Source organism: Typopeltis vanoorti, chromosome 13 (assembly GCF_054136105.1).
Source record: "Typopeltis vanoorti isolate ZY-2024b chromosome 13, IOZ_Tvanoo_1.0, whole genome shotgun sequence".
In the NCBI taxonomy this organism is placed as follows: Eukaryota; Metazoa; Arthropoda; class Arachnida; order Uropygi; family Thelyphonidae; genus Typopeltis; species Typopeltis vanoorti.
Window position 1 is genome coordinate 103,736,287 of NC_143561.1, and position 22,988 is coordinate 103,759,274.

The window sequence follows — 22,988 nt, forward strand, 5'->3', positions numbered from 1 at the left end:
CATTCATCAGAACTGATAATCATGTCAGAGAATGCAAAACTTTGGATTTCGGATTTCTTTCCCCCCACATTTGTCTCTACAGCTTGACATTAGAGACAATCCAAGATAACGAAATAGTGAAATCATCTTCATTAGGAATTTCAATGTTGACAACTCATTGGCTTCCCTTCTCCAGTTCCACTGATAAGATGGTCAGGAATGCTAAGTTATTTGCCATTAGCAATGACCTAACACATAGTCCATCTTCCTACCACAGTACCAGCTAACCCTCCTCATCTTGCCACCACTCTTGAATTCTTCTTAACAAGCTCCCCTTCCAAATACGCTATAAATATCAGAGTTCTCCTCGTGGTCACTCAGACCACAACTTGATCCACGTTTCACCCAGTAATTCTCATCTGTTCTGGCATTACAAGGGTGTGTTGAATGGGATGACCTCCTTAACTTCTATTCTTCCTTTTGTTTCAATAATGAAATACCATGAGTTGACATAATCAATGGGTAGTCCTCTTTCTCCTACTATTGCCAACTTCTTCATTGAATGCTTTTGAATAAAGCATCTTATAACATTTCACCTTGATCTACATATTGGTACTGATATATGGATATTTTTGCAATGGCTCTTCATCTGATTTCCAGTTTCTTTCCAAATTAAATGCACTTTCCTAGGATTCAGTTCACCTTAGAAGAAGTAAATGGCCAAATAGCCTTTTAGATCTTTTAATTCTTTGTCAATGAGATGAAAGCTTACAATTTTCAGTTTTTCGGAAGAAGACTCGTACCAGCCTTTATTATTCACGCTGAATCTTGCCAACATCCTAATCAAAAGGCTGGAACTATTAAGACTTTAATACATCATGCTCATTCTTAGTTCTTCAGATGAACTTTTATAGAAAGAATTACAACATATTAAATCCACCATTTTTATCAAATGGTTTAAGGATTCTTTCATCAAAAAAGCGCTTTTAACAGTTATGGTATCTCTTCCAATACAGAAGAAATAACTCGCATTCCTATCCCTTATGTGCAAAACATTTCTGAATGCTTAGCAAAAGTTTTAAAACCACTGAATATTTTTGTTGCCTTTTGTCCCATCAGAAAATTCTTGTAGAAAGGCTTATAATTTGGTTATACACGATTACAAAATAACTTAAGAAATTCACAACATATACTAGAATATAAATTAAATTAAACTTGAATATATATTTCGGCAATGTCACACTGTCTAGGGAAGTGATGGCGAACTTTTTTACCCAGGTGTGTCAAACATCTTTTTTTTTTTTTAAATATTGACGTTGTTGATGTGCCACTTGCATACATGCATTATAAATTTAACTACTTAAACATAGATGGTGACTTATACATATCATATTAGGCTATCTATTTAATAGAACATTGATATACAATCTATGAATTCATATTGTACAATTAATTTAATAAACTGAAATTATTGAAATTAGTTTTTTCATCAGAATACCAATATTTTTCAACATCCAAGGTGTGTCACCTGAAACCCTCAAGTGTGTCAGTGCTAACACGTGTGTCATAGGTTCACCATCACTGGTCTAGGGGAAGAGGTTGGTCTTTACTGGAGTGGATAAGGGATGCGAATTTTCTATATGATCTGTAACATGAGGTCAAGTCATGTTTTTTTCAGGATTTTGTTAATTTTTTCTGAGGTGCCCTGGATGTAGGGAATAGTGATGGATTTAGAGTAATCTTTGTTGTGAAGGGGGGAGGGGGGGAAGTATTGGTTTACTGGTTTTAGTATTTTTTGGATTTTTTTGGGGGAGGGTAGCCATTGGCTGAGAAAGTGTTGAGAATGTGATTTAGTTCAGCAGTTAGGGCATTGTCATTTGAACAGATTAGTTTAGCCCTGTTGCATAGTGTCTTAATAACTCCATATTGTTATGAGGGAGGGGATTGTTGGTGAATGTATCTGCCTGTATGGGTAGGTTTAATATAAACTGAGAAAACCAAGATTCCATCAGGCTGGCAGGTGACTAGTGTGTCTAGGAAAGGGAGGCTCTGGGGTGTTGGTTGTTTAAGTGTGTTAAGAAGGACAGGAGTATATCATAGCCATGTGGCCAAATAGCGAACACATCATCATTGTAGCGAAGCTTTATAGTAGGTTTTTGTGGTGCAGAATTTAAGGCTTTATCTTCAAAGGTCTCCATAAAGAAGTTGGCCAAGGGTGGGGAAAGTGGTGAACCCATGGCTGTCCCCTCTATCTGTTTGTAGAATTTTCCCTGCCAAACGAAATAGCCTGAGTTTATTGTGAACTGAAATAGGGCTGAGATATTGGGAGGAAATTTAGCTTTGATTAGCTCTAAGGTTTCCTCGAGTGGGACATTTGTGAATAAGAAGGAGATGTCAAAGCTGACTATTATGTCAGTATGTTCGAGTGTAAGATTTTCTACACTGGCTTTGAAGTGGGGTGAGTTTTTTTATGTGTGATGGTGTGTTGCCAATATAGTGTGTGAGTGCTTTGGCTAAATGTTTAGCTAATTTGTATGTGGGGGAAATCAATGCCATCCACTATGGGATGTAATGGCACATTTTGTTTATGTATTTTTGGGAGCCCATATATATACGGGGGGGGGGGGATCTATAGTTAAATGGTTTTAGTTTGTTAGTAACTTCCACAGGCCAAGAAATGACCGTAAGAAGCCTATGGAGTTTTCTAATTTGTGAGTTGGTGGGGTTGTATTCAATACGAAGGTAAGTAGCCTGATCTAATAATAAATCCTTAAGCTTACCTGTGTAGTCAGTTTGGTTGAGTACCACTGTGGCGTTCCCCTTATCCGCTTTGGTGATTACTATTTCTTTGTTTTTCTTCATTTCCTGTAGACTGACTTAGACCTACCTGGTGTATACCAGGTCCCATGCAGCTGTAAGCTGTCCTACTTTGGCCAAACAGGCAGAACAGCAAATATCAGAATTTCAGAACACAAGGACTACATTCTGTTTCACCAGTACAGCAACTCAGGGCTGGCAGACCATGCTCTGGATACATGCCACAGAACATGGTGGAAGAAAGCCACAATAATACACCTCAGCAAGTTAAAATTTGAAAGACTATTCATGGAATCAGCCTCAGCCCTAAGAAACATGCCAAACCCACAAATTTGGATGCATGAGACTGCCCCAAATTTGGGAGACGTACATCAAAAGAACTTCAGCCCATTGGCCAAGAATACCTAATATAGCCTGCTAGGGAGCACCATCAGGACTTTAGGAAAAACAGTAGCCTCCTTGCTTCTTCCTCATTTGCTGTTTGTAGTGCCTGCGTGCACATGTCTTTATCTTAAATTCCCATGAAGATGGCAGCGTGACGTCGCTGCAATATTGGAAATATATATTAAAGTTTAATTTAATTTATATTCTAGCATACATTGTGAATTCCTTAAGTTATTTAGTAATCATGTATAAGCCTTTCTACGAGAATTTCTATCATCCACAGAGATTCCATCGCACACAAGGCCCGCCAATATGGTAAAATGAAGCTTAAGTTATCGAGACAATTGAATTATCTGACCTTCCTAAAACACTGCGAGGATAATCAGGTAATCCCAAATTGTGTGAAATTTAAACACTGTTTCTTTTCACAGAAGGCTCTCCGAATCTATAACCGTGTGAGCTGCTCCTTGCTACGAGAACAAATTGCCGCCACGCGCGTTCTCCTAGCTGACGCAAACAAAGCTATTCTGGCACTAGAGGAAGAGCTTTCCAACACGCTAAATCACAAACTTTGGTCAATTCTACATGATGTCTTGTGCACTGCGGCAGATAAAGAATTTGAAAATATACGGAGCCGACATATCAAGAAATTTGATAAATTAAAAAAGAACTCCACCTCCAAACCAAAACTATCAACCAACACTATAGTTAACCTTTCTTCAGTTAGTTTGAGGCCTGAAGCACTTAACGCTCTTTCACGTGGCCACAATTTTACCATTGATCCTAGAAAAATACCGGCTGAGGAAATAATGATCCAGATTGAATGCTAGGATCTGCTCCCTTCCAAACCACATCGCCAACAATATTAGACTGGATGTAGCCTGTGTTCTCACCAAAGCAAGACCACCAAAAACTAACCTTTCCAATTGTGAATATAAAGCTCTACAGGAAATGAAGTAAAACAAAGAAATAGTAATCACCAAAGCAGATAAGGGGAATGCTACAGTGGTACTCAACCAAACTCACTACACAGGTAAGCTTAAGGCTTTATTATTAGATCCGGCTACTTAACTCCCTATTGAATACAACCCCACCAACTCACAAATTAGAAAACTCCGTAGGCTCCTTAAGAAGGTCACTTCTTGGCCTGTGGAAGTTACTAACAAACTAAAACCGTTTAACTTTAGACCCCCCCCCCCCCATATATATATGGGCTCCCAAAAATACATAAGCAAAATGTGCCATTACGTCCCATAGTGCAGTGCTTCCCTAAGTTATGGATGACAAGACCCCTTTGAAAAAATTAAAATATTTCACGGTCCCCATTGAAAAAAATTCATAATACAGACATATATTATTATGATATTTATTGTATTTATATTCGATACGAAAATACAAAACGAATATTGCAAAAATCAAATGCAAGTATTACATTTTTAGCATCTTACGTACACATTTGACATGGAACACTTAGTCTTAAAACATTTTAAATTTGTTTTCATTATTTCATGGCCCACCTCAACAAAATAACAGCCCCCAAGAGGGCCGGGGTCCACAGTTTGGGAAGTGCTGCTGTAGTGGATGGCATTGATTCCCCCACATGCAAATTAGCTAAACATTTAGGCAAAGTGCTCACACACTATATTGGCAACACACCATCGCACATAAAAAACTCGGCCCACTTCAAAGCCAGTGTAGAAAACCTTGCACTCAAACATACTGACATAATAGATAGCTTTGACATCTCCTCCTTATTCACAAATGTCCCACTCGTGGAAACCTTAGAGCTAATCCAAGCTAAATTTCCTCCCAATATCTCAGCCCTATTTCAGTTCACAATAAACTCAGGCTATTTCGTTTGGCAGGGAAAATTCTACAAACAGATAGAGGGGACAGCCATGGGTTCACCACTTTCCCCACTCTTGGCCAACTTCTTTATGGAGACCTTTGAAGAGAAAGCCTTAAACTCTACCCCACAAAAAACATACCATATGGCTTCACTACGTTCATGATGTGTTCACTATTTGGCCACATGGCTCTGATACGCTCCTCTCCTTCTTAACACACTTAAACAACCAACACCTCTGGAAAAAGAGGAAAACAATAGCCTCCCTTTCCTGGACACACTAGTCACCCGCCAGCCTGATGGAACCTTGGTTTTCTCAGTTTATAGAAAACTCACCCATACACGCAGATACATTCACCAACAATCCCCCCCCCCCCCAACAACAACAATAAGGAGTTATTAAGACACTATACAACAGGGCTAAACTAATCTGTTAAAATGACAGTGTCCTAACCACTGAACTAAATTACATCCTTAACACTTTCTCAGCCAATGGCTACCCCCCCCCCCCAAAAAAAAAAATAATACTAAAACTAGTAAGCCACAAGCCCTCCTTCACAACAAAGATTACTCTAAATCCATCACTATTCCCTACATCTGGGACATCTCAGAAAAAATTAACAAAATCCTAAAAAAAACATGACTTGACCTCATATTACAGACCATATAGAAAATTCGCATCCTTTATCCACTCCAGAAAAGACCAACCTCTTCCCCTAGACCTACCTGGTATATACCAGGTCCCTTGCAGCTATAAGCTGTCCTACTTTGGCCAAACAGGCAGGACAGCAAATATCAGAGTTTCAGAACACAAGGACTACATTCTGTTTCACCAGTACAACCACTCTGGGCTGGCAGACCATGCTCTGGATACATGCCACAGAACATGGTGGAAGAAAGCCACAATAATACACCTCAGCAAGTTAAAATTTGAAAGACTATTCATGGAATCAGCCTCAGCCCTAAGAAACATGCCAAAAGTCAACAAATTTGGATGCATGAGACTGCCCCAAATTTGGGAGACGTACATTAGAAGAACTTCAGTCCATTGGCCACGAATACCTAATATAGCCCGCTAGGGGGCACCATTTGGACTTTAGGAAAAACAGTAGCTTCCTTGCTTCTTCCTCATTTGCTGTTTGTAGTGCTTGCGTGCACGTGTCTTTATCTTAAGTTCCCATGAAGATGGCAGCGTGACATTGCCGAAATATTGGAAATATATATTAAAGTTTAATTTAATTTATATTCTAGTATACGTTGTGAATTCCCATCAGAAAAATCACCACCTTTCTTGTTTCTCCTTAGGACAAGCTTCTAACTCCAGATTTTTCAGGCATCCACTAGATTCCTTGATCTTACTCATCTTATTTTGGACAAACCAAAAGATCTACTTTTATTTGTCTGGAAGAACATAAGTCTTATACTAAATATCATGAACCTGTACAGTCTGGATTTGCTGAGCATTCGATATGCACTAAACAGTTTACTGGAACAAGATGAGCCCTTCATAAAAGTTTTCTCATAGAAACATGTAAAGTTTCACACGTTTTTTTTTTTATAAAGAAATGGGTGAAACGTTTTACTTCATTGTCCTAAATTAAAGAAATTCGATGGTCTGTGTCCATCCCCCTCGTGGGAGTTGAGAAAAATTAGCAGTTTTAAAAAGTACTAATTTGTGTGTGTGTGTGTTTAAGTTAGGATTATTGACGATTTTTAGTTATCTTACATTAGCTACTAAGGTGGTGCTTTTCAGAATTATTTTTTATTTGCTGTTCTATAATCCTGTACTGAAGATGCCTTTTGATACTTAGGTGAAAATTTTGCATTACATAATTTTTGTAGGTAAATTTTCCTCTGTTTTTATATATATATATATTTATACTAGGGGGGAGCTCTTCCCCCTGACACCTTTGGCAGCCCCTCCAAGTTCCGGACTGGTAGGCCGGTTCTCCTCGGATTCTGATGACTCGAAAAGGGGGTTCTTCCCCCCCCCCCCCAGAATAAAAGCCAAAAGAATGGCCTTTTGGCAGATAAACATCAAAGGATTTGTATCCCCTTCATTATTATTAAGGTTGCCAGAAAAATAGCCTTTTGGCTTTTATTCTATGTTATAATATACAGGCACACCTTTATGACATTCGTATAGTGAAGGTATGTAAGTTCTTTTCACTTAAACCTTGTTATCTTCCAGGTCTACCTACTCGCTGATGAGACCTCAAAAAAGGTTGAACCCGGTCTGGGTAGTGACCTCTCCTCATAATGTAATTACAGTATTACATCCCCTAGGGGCTGTGTTTTTATATTATGAGAAAATATCAAGGATAGTGAGGGAGCTTGTTTCACCTTTGATACGAGTTGCCTTGGTGTTGTACTACCAAGTGGTTACTTACACTTGGATTTGCCGATAGTTTTTCGGTATGAAACTCATAGATCTTAGTCCTAGTTTTTAGAGTTTCGCTTACTGGCAGATAAACATTAAAGGATTTGTATCCCCCCCCCCTTCATTATTATTAAGGTTGCTAGAAAAATAGCCTTTTGGCTTTTATTCTGTATTAGATGGATGGAAAAGTTCTACTTCTGGACCAGACCTTGAGATAGAAAGGACTAAATCAGGTAGGTATGGTGGCAGAATTGAAAAAAAACATCCATCCAAAAGTGGATGCTCCTCATGCATCTCACTTGGAGGAGATGATGGTCCATCCAGTATTGTTTTAGTATAAACACTTGTGTTCTTCTTATATAATACCTACATTTAGGCATAAAGAGACACTCTCTCTCTTTCCACTTGGATTAAATAGATAATGCAGAGGATGATGCCTTCCCAGTTAGGGGATCTATTATGGCAAATCCTATTATGGAGGATTTGCCATAATAGATACTTTACTGAGTGGCATTCTAATAATTTTTTTTGAAAGTGTCTTGAAAAAGTTCCATGTCTAGATCAGGGTGACTAGATTACCTAACTCAGCCCATCTGTTGTACTAAATGTATTATTGGTCAAAATTTTGATGGGTGAAATTGACATAAAACTGATTTTATATGTCAGTTTTGTTGGACAGAAGAGGCCATGCTAGTTGTGCTTACTGACTCCATGTTTTTATGTGAATCCCACCCACAAATTACTGTTTACCTATAACATTAGTACTGAGCGTAGGCCAAAGGCTAGATAATGTCAGTTTAAAATGTGTGTGTGTGGAAAGAGAGAGAGAGAGATTCTGCTTTATATATTAGATTAACAAAGGCTTTCATATATAAATCTTCCTTTAATTAGAAATTAATAGACTGATAAAAATTTCTCTTACAGGTGGTACCATGATGGTAGTGGGTTTTGTGTACCATGTCATCATTCATGCTACTCATGTGTAGGACCTTTGGATTCAGATTGTGCTTCATGTGATCCAGGACAACACCTCATTGCAGGAAAATGCCATGATGGACCATGTCCGGTTGGTTCCTATGAGCGTGTGTCAAGTACAAATGAATGCACACCTTGTCACATTTCATGCAAATCATGTAGAGGTAAATGAATCCTGTTATTTTAACAATAGTTAAGTTAGTGACAGGGTTTTATTTGATTAACATAGAGGAGATGATTTATAGAATGAATAAAAAAATCTCTGTATTAATCTGATATAATAGAGAATGTAAATTGCTTATAGAGCAAATTTAGTCATTTTGTGTTTAGTTAATTTTCTAGAAAATATTACCAAACGTTATGAGCATAGTTTGGTTGTACATCTGCTGAACTCTGTATCATATAATTAAATATGATGGCACAATATGCATCCACTTAATAAACAAGTCCATTTCATGCATGTCATGGCACTCACAATTCAATGCTGTAAAATGGCTGCCAGTAACACATTTTTTCAGATGAGTTATTGGCAGCCTGCTGTAAGTCCTAGGAGGACTACTGGTTTCAGAATCTAGAAGCAACTTCACCTTGTTTACAAAATGTCAGCAGAAGGTGGGTGAAATGTTTTAAACTTGGAAATATGAATCACTGATTAGCCTCATGTTAGTTAACCAGAAAATTATGTGATAGAACAAACATGCAAAAATGTGACATACTCATCAAAAAGGCAAGCAGATTTACTGGTTTGATTGGCTGAGTGGTTAATGTACTCTCTCTCCAACCAGCAGGCTGTGGATTTGAACCTTCTGTGGGCATGGATGTTTGTGACTGTCTTTAGGTAGGAGATGAATTTCATGGCCCATTATAAGACCACTACCTTGAAGTAGCTTGAAAACGTTCCTTGTTTGTATCTAGAGTAGGGTTTCCAGCTCATGTAAAAATAATTGCATAAAAATAAATTGAAAAAATTCTTAGTCTACCCACAATACCACTGTATTACAGGTTTAAAACCAACCTTTTATGGGCAGGAGACATATAAAAAAAAATAAATAAAAGATGGTAAATAAATTGAAACCCACCTTAACATAGGCATCATGCTGTGCAGAAGAGGAATTAATGTCTGGGTTATCGGAAGGTCTGATGCCAATGAGTTCTTTGCTTGATAATGGATGAACAGAAAAGAACATATAGTTTTCGTTGTCATTTCATTTTGATCTTGCTGTCATGAATAATAATTGTCTGACTAACATCTGGTGGTGATGAAATCTGATTCTGCCACTTTGCTTACAAAACCAAGCAGCAGAGCACATCACCTCAGTTCTTCAAATAAAAAAGCTATGATAATACCTTCAACTGATGAGGTCTTTACAGGTGCGAGATGCATATTATTAAGACGTTATTTGAAGTTCCTGTAAGATAGGGGATATTTGATTTATTGTTTTTTAAGATTAGACAGTATATTTTTAGTATATTACTGTTTAAAGAAAGGATTTTTAATTATTTTTTAATGTTAATCCTGTCATAGAGATGATCTCTGTTCAACAATTTTTTTTTACTTATTTATTTCCGATTGTATCTATATATTGTTAGATCGTACATCCTGGCTTTGAATCTGCCATTTTGTTGGAACGTTATTCTTATTTAAATTATCCGTTTTTTTTTCTTATTTAATTGTTGGTTGATTACTTATCTAAATATAGAGAAATTTATATTATACTGCACCACCATATATTCAGATTAGTCTATATAATACAGAGGAATCAATCATCAACTAACTTTTGCAATCTCACTTTATACAGGCCGAGGTTAATATTATCATTTAAGGCTTCCGCAAGGTTCGAATAAGTTTTATGAGCGGTGCAATGAAGAAAAATCAGGCAAACAACAAATTGAATTCAATAAAATAAACATTTAATATAGGGTTATAGAACATGTACATTTAAGCATAATTTTCTAAGCAAGATAATCTAATTGAACAATATTCAAAATATCTCTGAGACACTAGTAGCCACTTGGTTTCGTTTAAGGATTAAAGTTAAATTTACATATCTTATTCTCCATTGCTTAAATATATTATCACAACTTGTCTCTATTCAATGAGATAATTCAATTATTTTATACATCTACTTAGTTCAGATACTCATAACAAACATAAAACATTAGGCATTAAACATTCAGCTGTCAATTCTATATTCTTCTGAATAATTGAAAATGGTTCACACAGTTCAATGTTCCAGAATTTTACAGTAATTATTCTTAAGGTAGAATTCTGTAATTCTCCCTTAGTCAACGAACACTTAATTTAATTATGAGGCAGTTATCATTTCAAGGGGGAAATACTTGAAAGCTCCATACTTCGGCTATTTTTAGTAGAACGCTACAGTTAATGTTAAGATATATCAGGTGGAGCTAACTCTTATTTCTTCTTACTGAAATATAAAAAGGACTGCTCTTATGGTTACACCTTTTACACACTGGATTTACTATAGGCACACTTAAAACTATAGTTAACTATTACTTTGAAGTAACACTATTCAAAAGAAATCTTCACTATAATAACTGAAATATTAAACATAGAGTTTCAAAATTCTTGATGCACTCGTTTTAGGTAATCTATTTATTCCTTATTTTCTTCTATACATTAAATTCAGCTTTTCACTATTCTTCCTCAAAACAATTGGAATTCGTCGTAATTTTAGAATTCCATAGAAATATTCCGAATTGCCTATTAATATGCCGGTCCTTTCTTAATCTACTTAAGGCATTTCCCGAATCCCCTTACTGTCACCCATTATTTTACTCCTTGCTGTCCTGAATGCTTCTCCTCTCTTTACTTTCGTTTTCCAATTAAAATCGTTCATTCTTCCTGCCAAAATCCGGTTCTAGCCAGTCCAGCTCATATCAACTCCTTCTCCCTTCGAATACCGTAGCTCACGCTCCACGCATGCGCTATCTAAAATTAACTCCGTTTTCCTTGACAACAGCCAATCAAATCTAATCAGAAGAATTACATAAAATCACTCTTACATACAGAAACAAAATAAAAAAGATATATTACAATTCATATAATATACATTTAAATTTACTTACACACAGTTTCTCATAATAAATTTTACAGAATAAGCTAAATAAAATGAGTGACATATTTATATATAGTCTTTTCATTATTAATACATATTCTAAGATTAAATAATTAATTAATAACAAACAAAACTCTAAGCATTTATATGAATAATATATTACAAGCAAGAGACTAACAACAAATAATAATTACAAGTCTTGCTTATAACATGGTGGATTATGTTAAATGTGAATGAAGTATTAAAACATACAAAATATCTTCATTCACAATTTAACAATATTATTATATGCACAAGGGTTCACTCCGGTTGGTGCAATGACCTCTTTTTTACTATTTCTTTCAGAATCCAAAAATCACTGACTCAAGACCAAAATACAAAATAAACACATTTAATAAAACAAAAATAATATATATACACTTCAAACAATATTACATAACTAACTACAAATTTAATTGGATCCAAGGCCTTTTAAAATAAACTTACACTTAAGACTAGACTAAACACTTTGTTTTCACAAGGACAAAATGTTCATAGCCAGTTTCTTTCTCTGTTATGGTCCTTTTTCGAAGATATAAGACTTTATTCTTCATTTTCACAGGATCCTTTCTTGTCACTCATGTAGCACACATTAATTCTTCTTGACTCAATTCTGTCTTCTCTTCAGTAGAAATAAAAGTTAGATCCGGCATCCTTAATACAGATGAAACTTCCTAATCAGAGTTTTCCTGAACATTCCTTTAGAACATAAATAGCAATTTCTTCTTTTATTCACTAATGCTTATTGACAGTCTTAACTTTTCCACTTAAAATTCACAGTTCTACCATTCTCTTTTCGGAATCTACTACTAACTTTCCAATTAGTGTTTCCTCGAATATTCCTTTTAAAACATCTATAGCAATATTTTCTTTTATTTATCAATACTTGTTCCACAATTCCTTTTTCAGAATATACTATTAATTTTCCTCCGACTGTCACATAAAAAACTTAATTTTCTCTGAATCTAAATGTCTGCCAGCTTGTGTTCTAATTTCCTCCGAATGCTGTCTTGTTTACACCCGTTACTCTGATACCAAACGCTGTTCTTGTCAGCTGTCAATCACACATCAAACTTCTCGGCGAGCATGCGGACTCTATGAAAGTGGCAAGCGAGAAACTAAATATAATGGCTGATACGTTGTCTCCGTTAGCGACAAGAGAATGTCATCAAAAAAACACAACTTAATATTTTAAGCTACTATAAAATTTTTTAAAGTAATACAACTATTCAAATCCAGTAAGTACATAATTTTTTTAAATGCTTTACACATCACTTTGACAAATTAATTTCAGTAACGGGCACATCGCAAGTGTCGACAATGAAACTAAAACTAATAAACATACTAACATAAACAATACGTAAAAATATTCAGAATTTTAAATTATGATTATTTTTACATCAATTTCTTCTTTCTCTGAAAATTTAAAAAAAAAAAATTAATATTTAGCCTATATTTAACAAATCTTTAATGCTTATTACTTTATCTATAATAATAATGTGATTCTTGCTTATCATTGTTTACACTCTCGGAATCACTAGTTTCAGAATCATCTGATGCTGAAACTAGTGATTCATCAATTTTCTTCTTCCAATTGACTATACTCACAAATCTCATTTCTATATTTCTCAAATATTTCATTTAAACTATTTGAATTATGCCTTAAATCTACAGAATCATCACTATCAGAATCAAATTCTACAGGTTTCTGAGATTCTTTATCTTCACTAATTAAATTAAAGGTATTTTCACATTTTTCTGGTTTATTTAACTTTAAGTTAACTAACCTATGATATTCTGCTACTATTCATCCATGTTAGAGTCAGTTTGATTATCATCACTCTTACATTGTACATTATCTGAATTATGTACCTTGGGATTTCTAAAATTTCCTGCATTAGGTTGTTTTACTCAAATTTAATTTTCTCCTTTGCTGAGTATTTGAATTACGAGCTTTAAAACTATTCCCTTTCCTACTAACTGATTGTGAATGAGATGCACAATTAGTATCAGGAAAACAACTCTCATCTTTCAATATTCTATTCATATTGTCTCCTAATATAACTAAATTTCTACTCCAAAAAGTACTTTTTTAACTTATCAGAGTGTACATTTATAATTTTAATAGGATTTTTGACATCTTGAATCCTAAAATTCACAGGAGAAAATTTGTCTAGAATTCTATATGGACCTAAAGCTTTCCTCCCTAATTTCCCAACCCAACTTTCTAAAACAATTTATATACTGCCTAGTTTTCTGAGAACTTAATTTACTTACTTCACCTACTGATCTATGAGTAGTGGAAAATTTATCTACTACTGTTTCCAGATACTCATTTATGTCATTGTATCCTGTATTAGGAATGACTAAAACAAGTTCATTATGAAAGATTGGATCAAAGCCATATAAAGCAAAAGATGGTTTTTCTTTGATAGCTGAATGAAAAGCAGATCTGTATGCAAATAATGCTTGAGGAAGATATGTGTCCCAATCATTCATTTTAGTGTTTGCCAGATTGGAAAGTATTTGCTTTATATTTTTATTCAGCCTTTCACATACCATTACACTGTGGGTGGTAAGGTGTAGTAAAAATCTTCCTAACATTAAGTAATTTACATAACTGTAACAACAGTTCAAATGTAAAATTTGCTCCTTGATCTGAAAGTAAGGTCTGAGGAGTTCCATATCTACAAATTATCATATTCAAGAACTTTCTTGCAATAGTCTTTGCAGTTTGATCCTTCATTGACATTGCTTCAGGAAATCTAGTTAGCATATCTATGGTACTAGAATGTACCTATTGCCTTTTTTAATAATTGGCAATGGACCTACCACATCAATAGCAACAGCCTGAAAAGGTCTAGTTGGAATTAGAAATGGTTGTAGTAGAGCTTTTCCTCTGAAAGGGGGATCTTATTTGGCACTTATGGAATGATTTGACATGTGTGTCGCTCTTCATACCTTTCCAGATATAACGATCCTTTATTCTTTCCCAAGTTCTAGAAAATCCTTGGGTGTCCTGCCAAGTCAGAATCATTGGAAGTGTACATAATCCAAGGAATCATTTGAGTTGGTGCCAATATTTTCACTTTCAACCTCCCATCTTCCATTTGTCTAGATAAGAGCAATCCATCTTTATCTAAATATAATTTTTCCAGATTTAAAAATGTATCCAGTTGAGTTTCAGCCTTCAATACTGCCTCATAAATAGTTTTAAGTATGGGATCATCTTTCTGAGCTGAGACAATCTCATCCTTTTTCCGAATTTGTGAACTAGGCTCCTTATTCTTTAGAGTCTCAATATTAAACACTTGATCATTATCATTAGTGTCTTGAAAAACTTCAGGAGACTGCTCTAATTTTCCTTTGTCACCTGATGTCCTATCTAAACGGCATTCTAGTCCACACAAGGACACTGTATCATCAACAAAATTACATGCAAAAGCATGACATTTCAGAAAATTGATTCCAAATAATACTTGTACATTTAGAGTTGAGGAAGAACTATTAATAGATGACAAACTTTCAATGGAAAACAAGGAATTGAAATAAAAACATTGATTTGCTTATCAGCTGAAATTGCTGATTGAAATATACCCTTTAATTTAATTGGATAACTTAAAACTGAAATGTCATTTGGAATTAGAGATTTAATTTTGTTAAACAAACTATAAGAAATGAGTGAAATATGTGCCCCAGTGTCAAGTAAGATTTCACAAGGCACATCTTCAATAAATCCTTGTAGAACTGTCAAAGGATTACCTCTATTAGCATAAGGAGCTAATGATACATCAAACTCTCTTTTAGGGTTGGAGCTGTCTTTAGCTTTACCCATGTCTAATGAATAGTTTGACGTTTCTTTCCTTATCAGTATGATATTGGAATAATAATTATTCCCAGATTTTTCTTTATTCTCTTAATTCAACTTATCTTCTTAAGCTGAAAACAAGATTTATCCTTAACATAACAGTCTTTAGCAAAATGAACAGGTTTACTGCATCTAAAGCATTTTGGAACATATCTTCTTTGAGATCTTTCATTCCTATCAATACCATTAGATTCACAAGAGAAAGATTGATTATCTGTAAGATTCTTGGATATTGTTAAATCAGATATCATCTTAAATAGAAGTTCCTGTCCTTTTACTATTGGTCTTTGTTGTCTTTCTATTTCTTCACTAAGAAATGTTTTCAGTTCCTCTAATTTTCCCAAATCATGTGATTTTACCATGATTAAACAGAACTGCAGGATAGATATCTGCAGAAACTAACCATAAAATGTTAATAGGGTGGAGAGTCAAATGTAGTGAACAAACCTTAAGAACAATTGAAGGAATCCCATCGGAACCAGAAGACCTTTTGGTCATGTACAGCATTGTATTGTTGAACTAAGAGGATTTGCTTATTTATATCACCCATTTCTGGACAGATATCATGGAAATATTTGTTAGATCTCAAGTGGTTGCCCTTATCATGAAGTGATTATGAAGAGCTCAGGAGACAGCTTGCAGGTGTAGCATGGAATGAGGAGTTAGTTGTTGACACCTGAACCAATCAATCCATCATATTTCCACTGAGTGCAGTCTTTGCACATATACGGGTTAAAGAAGCAATTTCCTGGAGGCGACGCTGCCTGTTATAGACTGGATCAGAGAACTTGATCTCAACAAGTGCTTTGTCTGCTGAAAGTGTAACTGCCTATGTTTTACTTTAATTGTTTGTTATTTATATTTTTCATTTATCTTTTACATATTTGTACTGATTTATGTACATGCACTTTTCTAACTATATGTAGACTGCCATACGATAAATAAATAAATAGGAGTTAGCTGGAAAAGAGATCAAGCTTGGGGGATATTCAAGAACTATCTAGTAGAAGCAATGTCTAAATGTATTCCAAGAAGGTTAAATAAGGTAGGTGTGAAATGGATGAATTAAAAGATTAAGCATGCGATATAGAGAAAAAAGGCATTATGGGGGGGGGGGGGCAGCATAAGAAAAGTGGTAATAACCAATCCTATGAGTATTACAAAAACCAGGCAAGGAGGGTGACTTGGTTGGCAAGGGTAGCAAAAGTGAAGTATGAGCAGTGGTTAGCTAATGAAGCCAAAAAGAATCCTAGGGAGTTCTTCAATATGTGACCAGCAAAAAAAAAAAAATGATTATGGAAAGATGACATTCATTGGAGAAAATGGTATAAGGACAACTACTGTGGAAGATATAGTGGAGATACTTAATGAGCAGTTCATAAAGGTCTTTCATTCTTGTGAATGTGACATCATGGAGAGATGGGGAGGAGAGACTGACTTTAAGTGAGCAAGAGGTGTGTGGGGAATTGAGCAAACTTGATATTAACAAAGCTGTGGGACTTGATCATACATCACCACGTATTCTGAAGGAATGTGGCAGGGAATTGATATCTGCCTTAATTTTTTTTTTTAATGTCTTGCACTGGGTCAAGTTCCAAAGGAGTGGAAGGAGGGCAAGATTGTGCTGCTTCATATGGGAGGTGATAGAACTCAGGCATCAAATTATAGACCTATCTGTGTGTGTCAGGTGTTGTGGTTAAGTTGTTGGAGAAGCTGATGAGAACTAGGATCCAGAAGTGGATTGACAATGGTATTATCTTTAATGGACAGCATGGATTTGCTAAAAGGAGGTCATGTTTTAGTAATCTACTTTCTTATTACAATAAGATGATGGCTTCCTTGGACAGAGCTATGGGACTTGATCATACAACAGATGGATATACAGTAGTATACTTAGATATTGCAATAGCTTTTCATAGATTACCACATGATAAGTTGATTGTCAAACTACAGCAGATGGGGTTGTATATTAGATCAATGTATTGAATCAGAGACTGGCTATCTGATTAGGTGTGAGCAAATTGTTTATAGAGGAGCAATATAAAGGAAGAGGAAAGTCACTAGAGGTGTGCCTCAGGGGTCTGTTTTAGGGCCATTGCTGTTTAACCTGTATGTTAATAATATTGGCAAAGATTTGGATGGGGGATATTCAGTTGTTTGCAGATGATGTAAAGTTGGAATGAACTATGAAGAGTAGAGAAGATGTTGTGGCCTGCCTTACAAGACTTGAATAAATTGAGTGAATGGGCATGGAACTGGAGATGTGAGTTCAATGTTGCAAAATGTAAGGTTTTAAAATTTGGGAAACAAATATGAGATGTAGAATTTATGCTTGGTGTGGATATGTTGTTGGAGGTGGAGAAAATAAGTGATCTTGGGGTGATAGTGGATAAGGATCTGAAATTTGGGGGACACATTGCCAAACTTGTGAGGACCTCACAAAGAATTCTGGGAATGATGCGGAGGACACTAACTTGTAGAAGTAAGGAGATTCTTGTTCCGTTGTATTGGAATTTTGATAATACCATTGTTGCCACACATGGACTTCTGTGCACAGATTTGGTCACCTGGTTTTCAAAAGGATGAAGAGATGTTGGAATGGGTCCAGAGACTACTTACTAAGGTAGTTTCTGATCTCTGGAATGTTGAATATGAGGAATGGTTGAGAAGATGCTATTTGCAAAGTCTAGTGGATAGGAGGAAGAGGGATGACATGATAGAGACCTACAAGTTAGTAAGGGGGTTGTTATATGATCAATGTTGGAGAGGTTTTACAGCAAATGGTGGGAGATCAGTGGAGAACCAGAGGACATCTCTCAAAGCTATACAAGGATGGTGTGAGCAGAAGAGTGAGAAGCAGGTTTTTTGCATGCAGAGTTGTGAATGATTGGAATGCCTTACCTGAAAGTGTGGTGTCTGCCGAGAATTTGAGTGTGTTTAAGGTGTAGTATGATGAGCTGTGTGTGTGTATGATGAAAGGACCTCTTGGATGAGTCTGACTCCATGTGGTCATGAGATAATAATAAAATAATAATTATCTCCAAAGCTTTTGACTAAGTCTGACACAAAGGTCTAGCTCTCATTATTTGGATCTGCCATTACATTTCTGCAGTTGGATTGCTAGATTTCTGAACTGGAGGCACACTTCATGTGACGATAGAAGTTACTCATCTTTCAAGCTAATGCTGGAAATTAACATGACTGTTCTTTTGCCCATCCTCTTCATCCTGAGGATGGGCAAAAGAGCTTGAAATAGATCATTGTATATCAATGCTCTGTTTCAGTTAACTGCCTAACTGCCAGCCAATACAATATACCTTTTTACTGATGTCTGCATATTACTCTCCTTTTCATTTGAGAAACTTGCAATGCAGAAATCATTACAATCTTGAAAACCTTAACCTATACTAACCTAAATTCGAATCTCCAAAACATTCATCAGCAGGATCTGCATAACCTTGAAAATTAGAAAAACACAGCTGTTTGATCTTTCCAAAGAAAATAACTTTTTTTTTTTTCCAGTTTTATTTTTGACAACACCCAAATTACTATTCAGGATAACATTTAACCTTCTTGGAATTTCTCTAACCTCAAGTCTCTCTTGCCACAAACATTTATTAATTATTAGAAGCTGTTTGGGGGCATTAATTTACCTCCAGATATCTTCTAATATACAAATCACAAATTCCTCTGACTATTGAATATTGTTCTTACATCTGGGATTGAACCCATTTGAGATTCCTAAAAATTTTGTATAGAAAAGACAAACTGGTAAATCTCTCCCAGAAGTGCTGTCAGGTTGGCCAGGTGGATAGCATATTTGCTCACAAACTAATAGGGTATGGGTTTGAATCCTGCTGTTGCACGAATGCTTTTAAAAGCCAGCTGTTGATGAGCTTGTATAGCTCTTTGAGTTTATAAGGCATTTTTTAAATTTATTTTTTAAAGAGCAGTTGGGTTGATTTGACGACTTCTCTCTCACTCACTTAATACACTTGACTCACTTTCACATAGGCTTTCACTTTCTAGCTCTTGTATCTCCAACAAGTACTTCTACAGTCACAAATTCCTCTGAGCATTTTATTAATATTCTTTAACCATTGATTTAATGATCTCTCTCACTAATATATTTCTTCATCCCTGTTTTATCAGAACTGTCATCAGTAATTCATCAATTCTGTTCATCATTTCAATGGTATGAATTGATCAACAGGAATGAATTGAGGTCTCATCAGTGGCAGCCAGACCTAGAAGTGATACCAAAGTTCAAGTAATGCAGAAGTTATTTCCATATACAAATAGCCAAACCAGTCTGAGTAGTGGCCCTTCCCATATGCATAGCATTATATGTGTCCATAAGGATATGTGCATTGCATTATGGGATACTAAGCAGGGGTGTAGTCCTAAAAGAAATAGTGCCAGGGCTCTACCTTTGAAACAAAAATCCAGAGCACGAAGTGTGGCATTATTATTATTATTATTGCGATGGCCATATGGCAGAGAGATTGCCTTGTTTTCTGAAACGAAAATGACAAGAGCAGCAAGTTGCTATTTTTTGACCGAAAGCTGAAAATGCATTATATGTCTCATTATTATAATTCTTATAATTTATTATAATGAATTTAAAAATTTTGATAGTTTTATAAAAAAAAAAAAAAGTACCAGGGCGTTGCCCTGGCCCGACTACACCCCTGATACTAAGGTAATTGATATGAAGTCATTGGCCTCTATAAACAATAAGCCCAGTTGTGAGGTGACTTCATGTGTGAACTTTGTTTGCTTACACTTGGATAAAGGATGAAACGAAGAAAATATTTTTTTGGTATCTTTAATTTATTATATAACCAAGTGGAAAACTTTCAACATTTATTAGTTGGTTACTTTCAAGTTTGCATAGGAGTTGAATGTTGATGGTTCTCTCCTTTACTTTAGGGAGAGAACTGAGGTTAGAAAAGTTGTGCAGTACTTTGATGGTAATTGATGTGAAAGATTTGTTGCCCTTCTTGGTAATAGGTTATATGTGAGCTAATTTCCATGTTGTGGGATAGATACCAATAGAATATGAAAGCATAAAAAGATAACACAGAATGGGTTAATGCTGGAGCACACGCACACATCACTAGGACCATTGGAGAAATGCCATCAGGGCCAGGAGACTTCTTTTGTATTTAATTTAGATAAAATTCTTATTTCTTTCTGGCAAAAGGTCAAGGAAGGAATTGTGTAGTGAGTGTTTGGAATGGTTAGTGGGGGAATTTGCCAGGAGTCAACCATGTAGGAATTAGAAGAAGCCAGGATGTTGGCTTTTTCTGTGGATGAGCAATGGAACCATTTGAGTTTGACAGTGGTAGAGCAGTGATGGACAGAATCTGTGGCCTATGACTTTGGCATGGCTGCAACTTCTGTATTTGCGTTGCATATACTTAGAATCAAAGAGGATTTGTTCTCTTTGATACAAGAAATGAAGAGATTTTATTACACACTTTTGGCTACCATGACTGCCATTTGGACAAGACACAAGTTTCCTGCTTTTCCGTTTTGGCTGAATTAATTACTTTCTAGTGCTATTCTATGCTTTGGTTTAAGCCATAGGTTCCCAAAGTGGGCGGTAGCCCCCCCCCCTAGTGGGCGCTGAAGCCTTCAGGGGGGAGGGAGCTATAGTGGGATCAGAAGCATTTGGGGGCAGTCTAGGAGTCAGTGGCTCTTTATAGAAGAAATTAATAATATATATTTAAAAATTAATTATTTTCGTGATTTTGCGATTAGACAATCATTTAAAATTTAAATATTGCATTTTAATTCATCTTATGCCCATCTTACACGATCAATTTTTTTATCAATTTTCTATTTTAATTATTTAATCATTTGAAAATTTACCATGTCAGATAGAAATAGATGTCAATTTTCTGTCAATGAGAAAATAGAGCTTGTATATATGTGTGTATAATAGGGGGGGCATTACGACCGACACATGCATTTCAGACGCGACCTTTGCACTATTACTTATTACTGTCTGGCGATTTACGTTATTTTAGATAGCTTAATAGGACACAGATTTAAGCCAATATTTCCTTTACATATAATCACTAATTTGACATAATTCTCTAGTTTAGTTTTCCGTTTTGACTACAAATATTTCTAATACATTACACATATTAATGCACATTCTCATATACAACAAACAAGGTCTTTATTACTTTCTGCTGGTGTGCAGGTATTATCTCAAATTAGTTAAAATTTTCATGTTAGATTCTGAATGAACAACTTAGAAAATCCTCCATTCAGGATCCAACAACAGCTAGCTTCCATGATTTCTATTCAGCTGTGACACTTCATGTGGTGATCTGTTTGGTTAGTGGTTAATGGTCTGTCTGTAGTAGTATACCCAAAATTCTCTGTTGTTGCTGGACTTTTGTCGTAACCATCTTTGCTATGTGCAGTAGGCATTGTTGAATCCTGGTATATTCAATGCAGGTGCTTGCTCATGCTAACATAAAAATAGATGAGGATTTCTTTATGGATTGCTTAAGAATACTTGCAATTTTTTGTCTGGATATCTTCAGACCCTTAACAATTATTGTTGTATTTTCATTTATTGTTATGGCATGTGAGAAAATACTTTTAAAAATGATTAAACAAGAGTACTTGGTTGATTGAGCTGATACTCCCACTATCTTCAGTCAATAGACAAAGTTAAAATCTCACTGTTGACATGAATGACTGAACTTTCTTAGGTATATATATAAATTTGTCATCGCTCTGCTTACTTGGCTTGAAAAAGTTCCATGTTCAGTCTCTAGAGCAGGGTTTCTGGATTTATATAATGTTTGGCCTACCCTTGGTACTATAATATAGCAAGCCTACAACAAATGGACTAAATGCATTATAGTGAAATCATTACCCAGACCAGTTTCAACTTTTATTGAGGCCTCAGCAGTCGCTTCACATCAGGTTACAATCTGATGCAAAGTCAGTGCTCTCCATAAACAGTTAGCCTGTTTAGTAGATGTTTCATATATAAAAGTCAACATGTAAACTATCTTTGCTTGCTTCGGTAAAATAAGGATGAGAAAAAAATTACAATTTCTTGCCAAGTATAATTTACTTTTCATCCTAGCAAAAAAATAAAAACTTGACATCACTATCATTAATTCAGAATAACTGTTTTGCAACGTGTATAGAAATAAGTCTTCTTCTGTACCATTGAATTAAATCTGATTTATCACCTAATATCTAGATAATACTGATTAGACTTTAATAAAGATCTGGGTAATGAAATACTCTTATATACTGTAAATCAATTTGTGATGTCTTGTCCTTTAAAGTGTGGTGATGTTCATGTCCACAAACTACTCATTTATAATTGTAGCCTTGTAACAAGGTGCGTTGTCTTGCTGAAAGAGACAGTGGTCAATTCCATAGAAACACCACAAAGTAGGAAGCACTGCATTCTCCAGAATGATAAGATACTTCTCAGAATTCAGTGTTTGTGATACTATAAACAGAGGTTTGAGGCCAAACCAGGAAAAACAGGAACATATTCATTGCTCCATAACACAACTTCCAAGCTTCCATGTCCCACTGTACACTCTCTTTGCACCACTGAAGACAATGCTGCAT

At 35.5% G+C, this 22,988-nt stretch overlaps 1 protein-coding gene across 2 annotated transcripts in view; it reads left to right on the forward strand.

The window, feature by feature from the left end:
- The window catches only part of Fur2 (furin-like protease 2), a 471,861-nt gene that overhangs the window by 428,063 nt on the left and 20,810 nt on the right, over nucleotides 1–22,988 (forward strand). For both annotated transcript variants that reach the window (XM_090402961.1, XM_090402962.1), the window contains one exon: nucleotides 8,331–8,545. In XM_090402961.1, the coding sequence (XP_090259087.1) occupies nucleotides 8,331–8,545 (215 nt within the window). The remainder of the gene's footprint in view (nucleotides 1–8,330; nucleotides 8,546–22,988) is intronic.